At 34.7% G+C, this 6,070-nt stretch overlaps 1 protein-coding gene across 1 annotated transcript; it reads right to left on the reverse strand.

Annotated features, from left to right (window-relative positions):
* Window positions 1-520: 520 nt before the first annotated feature.
* LOC120076431 (putative protein phosphatase 2C 33) lies at window positions 521-5,398 on the reverse strand. The gene is made up of 7 exons (XM_039030252.2): window positions 5,030-5,398; window positions 4,280-4,770; window positions 3,140-3,508; window positions 2,950-3,067; window positions 1,964-2,187; window positions 1,141-1,338; window positions 521-1,008 (listed from the first exon to the last, which is right to left on the reverse strand). The coding sequence occupies exons 2-7, from the start codon at window positions 4,550-4,552 to the stop codon at window positions 982-984; spliced, it is 1,209 nt and encodes a 402-aa protein (XP_038886180.1). The 5' UTR covers window positions 4,553-4,770; window positions 5,030-5,398; the 3' UTR covers window positions 521-981.
* Window positions 5,399-6,070: the final 672 nt, after the last annotated feature.

Raw genomic sequence — 6,070 nt, forward strand, 5'->3', positions numbered from 1 at the left:
TACCACAGGATATCTATCTACATAATAATCATCGTAATCTATCGTAGATAGAAAGTAAAATTTTATTATATTTGCAAATATTTTGATTCATTTTCTTATATTTAAAAATAACCCTTTATTTTAAACTTTCATTGGTAATTAACCCAATTCCAAAAACACAAGTTTTATTAAAAACTTTTTTTTTTTAGTTTTCTAATTTTGGATTAGATATTAAAAACACCCCAAAATGGAGACAGAAAAAAAGAGTTTAAATTCTTTTGACCTACTCCTATTTTGGTTCCTTTGGTTTTTCCCTTTTGTTTCTTGTAAAAATTTCCTCCAAGTTTAAGCAAGAAATTAGAAAAAGAAGGGACAGCCAAATCTCACGGTCCAGATGCATTCATTTCAATTAGGTTGTATTCTACGATTACGATTCTACCTTGCAAATTGAAATTGGTGATAGAAAGATAGGAGTATAAAAGCACAATTCAGATTAAATCCAAGTTTGTCTCAAGACTTGGAATCCACCAGACGAGAAATCTGTAAAAATCTATATAGATTATTTTTCAGAGACAAACAACCAATGAAGGCTTCCAAAACGCCAACTTGAGTATAGCTCAACTAGCTAACACATATACATCATCGACCAAGAGGTTGGAGGTTCAAATCCTCCGCCCCACATATTAACTTGGAAGGAGAATGAAAAAATCAAGGCTTCCAAATATCTCTTCTATAAAAAGGAGAGAGAGGACACAAAATGAAAAACCTACAACGCGAAGGCGGCAATTGACCACCAACAGTATTCTTCCCCAACACATTATAAACAGATCAAAGAGATATACATGTGTGTGTATGTATATATATATATCAATCAATGATTTAAAGAATGAAGAGGAAATATGAGCATAATAATAAAACAAACATTATTTCCAAAACTCGCCTGAAGCAGCAATCGAAGGTTTCGGGAGAGAGAATCGGGACAAAAGCAGGTCGAGGGAACTACTAAGTTTCCATGTCCTTGGTGAACTCCTGAAACATCAGGCAATAGTAAGAACAGAGTTTCTCAAATATTTTGAAGAAAATAAAGGGAAACGAGATCTATAACTTTCATTCCTTAGACATCACATTAGTTTGGACGTTCGGTTTAGTGAATGTTTCTACCTGTTCTTTAGCTATCACTGCAGTATTCTCATTAGAGTCCAGAAACAGGCAGACTACGGCGCAATCATCCACCTTGGCAGTAGGGTACTTTAATCTCCATGCTCGAGTAGCTTTGTCCACAAGAACACGAGCTGCAGAGGATCTCGAAGATGATGCAACAATTGCCACAACCTCTTCGTTTGAGAGAACATCCCAAACCTGTGAAAGGGAGCAAGTAATGAAAAAGGAACGTCTTTGTTTTTAAATAAAACAGATCAGCACAAATGGGACATTTTTGAATGACAAGTCAGGTTCACAATTAGATCTCTCAAGAGCAGATACTATCGCCTCGCCCCCTGCTTTTTTTCTCGTTAGAACAATGGGTTTCAAGTTCCAACTAATACTGAATGGTAGAAAGGAGAGTGCTTCACAGGTCAGTGAAAAAAAATTGCAACCGTCCACATCATCGTGTTTGTGGTTTCTATTTTTAATGTAAATAGGAGCTAAACAGATATGACATTCACTTCAGTGCCTCATTTGGGTTTCTTGCTGTAACATGTTAAGCAATTTTCCTTTTGTTTAAATACCAAAGAATTTTCAATTGATTTTTCTTCTTTCAGTTGTACCCATTGGTTGGCATGGTGCAACCCTTGTTTCCATTCCCCAATCTCATTCCTTGATTCTTCTCAAGGAAATTAATTTTCTATTTATAATAATGATTAGGACAGGAAAAAGAAAGTATATTTTTGTTCGTAAAGCTAAAAGGTGATACTTATGTGAATGATCAATGAAAATCTGCAAATGATCAAAATATGGATACTACTTTAATGGTCAGACATCTTACCCCATCGGTAGCCAGTACCACAAACTCATCTTTCTCAGTAAGATGACAATAAGAAACATCAGGAACGGCTATCACGCCAAAATCTTTTAAACAGAAATCTCCGAAAGCTCTGGCCATAGCAAGCCCAGGAGAATCATTGTTAGGAAGCCAAACCCGAAAAATCTCAGGCTCATTTTGAAGAGCAAAGATTCTTCCTTTGCAAAGTCTGATCCTTTCAGCTTCCCCTATCAAAGGAATAGAAAAAAAAATTTATACACATAAAACAAACAATACTCTCGCACGAACTCTCTATATCGGATCCTGAACTATTTTTGCAAAAAGACTTTATGATGATTGCCACAACATTACATCCTCCCAAAAAAAAAGAAAGAACGAACGAAAATCTAAGGACTCAAGTTAATTAGTAAATCATATACCTGCTTTAGGTTGGTCAACATTTTGCAAACAGGAAAGCTCAAAACATGTCAATGCAAAACTAGGAACAAAGAGAACAAGGAAAACGGACAGAGCAAAGAAAATCTAAAAGGTTTTCTTGCAACTGGAGGATTCCATCTTTTGATGAAAAGGAAATATAATCCACACCAATTATTAGCATCATATCGAACATACTATCTAGGACACCTTACTGACAATTCAATTCATCAGAAAAAAGTGATGGTAAATGCTCTTCCATCATAGCTCCTGATTGCACTTTTGTTTAATCACTGAACAGTTTGAGAAATGGATGCTTGAACATTTTATTCCATCAACGCCGATGAGTATCATATATTCACTAGAAAAATGAAGTGATTTCCTAAAAGATGCTAACAAGTATCTAAAATACATCAGAAGAAATTTCTAGAGAAAAACTTCTGCATCTTGAAATTTGCAAAACAAAGACTAATTATATTTAGGAATTTCAAGATCGTATATAAACACAGAAGGAAGAGGATATAGGGAAAGAAAATTTGATAGTTACAAGGACAATGAAGAGAGCAAAGGCATACTTGGAAGATTTGGCTTGAGGTCCACAGTCAACTGAACTGCAACGAGAGAGTTAGACGTATCTCTGGTACCTAAAACAGCCCTTGAGTCCCCAACATTTCCTACGATAAGATCCCGACCCTGTTTATCACAGAAGTTATTCACTGCACTTTCTAACAGTAGCAAAAAATGACAATAGTTGTAAATTAGCACCTGTTTCACCAAAGCAACTGATGTTGTACCACTGGTATAGCAATCAATATATGGATGTAGTTTAAGCTCCTTGTCCATCACCTTAAAAGCCTTTAGAAAAGACTCTTTCAGCATGATAGAAATGTCCTTGTGACTGCCCTGATGACCAGGATCACAATGAGAGGTTCCAGAGTCCTTGTTAACCAGCATTGGTGGAGAGACTTGACATCTGGCATCATTTTGCCCTTCCTTTCTGGAAGCAACCAACTCCCACTGAGCACTCAGTTTCAGAGGAAGAGAATCTCTGACTTTCTTTGCAACCATATGGCCAAAGGGACCGTGCCCATCAAAGACTCCACAAAATACTGCATCTTCTTTTGAACCAAAATTCTGAAAAGGAGAAGCTATTATTCAGAGATAACAAAGAAACATATTAAAACAAAAATGCAGAAAATAAAATCTTACTGAGCAGAAGTTCACTTTTAAATTCATCGAAAGGAATAGTCATGGGAAATATTAAGAGCAATGGAGAGAAAATCTTAGAGAGGCAAACATTCACTTTTGAACAAAAATATATATCAACAACCTTTACTGGCAAACTGGATTCATTTATTACTTCCTAATGGTTATTCGCAGTAATAGTATCAATGTAAAACTTAATATCTGATAATGAAACTAGGTTAATACAAATATACAGTTATACACTTATAGATAGAATGAGAGGAAAATAAATAACAGTACCACAAATTCAATAACAGTTAAGCGTCCAGAGAGAAGACCAAACATATTTATTCTTCTTCTTCTTTCCCAAAGTCACATGTCAAAACTAACCCTTTAATCATACCCATAAAGAACTTAAAAAGATGATATCCTAAATATTAAACTTACTTTTCCTGCTATTCATCGTTCAGTAGAAGATATTCAATCAAATAGTTATCTAAGTCACATCTCTAAAGACGAGCCTAAGATAAAATGTGATCAAAGCCCACCTAAAACTAAACACCAGGAAATGATATACTAAACTACAAATACTCTATACATGACATGGATATTTTAACATGCAACAGGGAATGGTATACTGAACCATAAAAAATTCACAAGCAAAGCAATGATCAGTTGATGTTTACTACCAACATAATTTGGGGGTAAGAAGAATCAAACCTCCCAAACAATCATAGCGTCCTGATTGGTGCCTTTCTTGCCTTGCCTGGTAAAGAGCGAGGCATGATCAGTTGTTCCATTCAAAAACATCCGGCCAGGAACTCGATGAAGCGACATCTCCCTTGAAGAGTCATTAGAGGGAGAAGAACCTTTTCTCGCAATCTTCCTCTTGGAGTTCCTTCGGGTAATAACGCCATCATCACGAGAAGTGGAAGCAATCTCAGAATAAGGGATGGTGCGCTTGTTGCGGTCCCCAGAGAGGCATGATCCCATTCCGAGGGCCCTAATAACGTTAAGAAAGCACTCCAGACCTTCCAAACAGTCAGAACCACGCAATTCCACAGCCGACGCCGTTGTGAAACCTTTCAATTCTATGATTGCAATAAACTCCTATCACCAAACCGATAGAAATCCACCACAAACACTTCCGAAATCCTCAAACCAAATCAACAGAACATTTTTCAAAAAAAGAACGCCAAAATGAATAAAACCTGCAGATGCAGCGAATAAACAATGATTCATCACACATAAAATCAACAACATCGATGCAATTCTTCAAAACTACATAACAAAACGTAAGAAAACAGAGGAAACGAAAACTCAATCAAAGGCGTTGAAATAACAACGGCGATGAAAAGAAACGAAAAACCGACCAAAAGCAATGATTAATCATTGAAAATTTCAAAGACGACAGAACGAAATAAAGCGAAAGAACAATTCTATTCTAAGATCTTCGAAAGGGCACTTTACCTGAATGCACATAATCGATTTACTGGAAAGGAATTGGGGCTCTGAGAAGAACAAAAGGTTGCGATTTCACGAATTGTTCTTCATCCAGAAGAACATCATCGGATTTCTTAACCAAATTCTTCTGATTCGTTCATATTCCCAAGTCAAATTCCAAAATCGATCATTTTGTTCTTTTTTTTTTCCCTCTCTCTCTATCCTCTCAATTTCCTTATCCAAATTAATACTTTGATTAACTAATTTTGGAAATTCCTTCTTCTTTTTTTTTTAATTTTTTATTCTTTTTGGAAAAAAGAAAATGGAAATTCCTTTTTCGAATATTAAAGGCCGTGAGGCATGAAACCGATAATAATAAACGTCACGTGTTATCATGGATCATTTTAGGGAATGCCCAAAAAAATTCTCAATTCTTAAAAGAGAATGCCAACTCTGTAACTCAAGGGTTCGTACTATCGACTTTGAAGTATGAGGTTTGATTCTCTCATCTCATACTTTAATTACAATATCTTTACAAAAAAAATAATAAATAAATAATTGGAAAAAAAATCTTCTTCCAAGGTGGAAATGAAAGGGGAGGTGTGGGGGTTGGGTTGAAAGAACTCAAAACTCAATCTAATTGTTTTAGTTGCAAATTTCTTCAGCTCAAACAATTTTTATTAAAAAATGAACTAAACAAAACCCAATAGAATCATGAAAGTTTGTTTAGTTATTTTTATATACTAAATTAATAAAAAGTTCAATTTTAATTTATTAAATGAAATTTTCTTTCAAGTATTAAAAAAATTATTTTTAAGAGCTGTTTGAGCATAAATTATCCAAAAAATAATGAAATTAAATAAAAATAAAATAAATATATGTATGTATAATTGTATCATAAGTAAAATAAATATACATTTCAGAGTTAATAATAAGTTCGGATTGGTTCGGGTTGATTTAAGTTATTTTAAGTGAGCCCATATACCAACTCAATCCATAATTTTTTTGTTTATTTGAACTCAACCCAACCCAAATGAGTTGATAACCCAACCCAACCGTAATTGTGTT

Source organism: Benincasa hispida, chromosome 4, assembly GCF_027475165.1.
Source record: "Benincasa hispida cultivar pf3 chromosome 4, pf3_genome.v1.1, whole genome shotgun sequence".
Taxonomy (NCBI): Eukaryota; Viridiplantae; Streptophyta; class Magnoliopsida; order Cucurbitales; family Cucurbitaceae; genus Benincasa; species Benincasa hispida.

Excerpts from the sequence above, each read along its gene's own strand:
- LOC120076431 (XM_039030252.2), bottom strand. The coding sequence starts at position 4,552 with ATGGGATCATGCCTCTCTGGGGACCGCAACAAGCGCACCATCCCTTAT. Across the intron at positions 3,068-3,139 it reads CAGTTGCTTTGGTGAAACAG|GGTCGGGATCTTATCGTAGG; the intron begins GTGCTAATTTAC and ends TGTGATAAACAG. Across the intron at positions 2,188-2,949 it reads CCTCAAGCCAAATCTTCCAA|GGGAAGCTGAAAGGATCAGA; the intron begins GTATGCCTTTGC and ends TTCCTTTGATAG.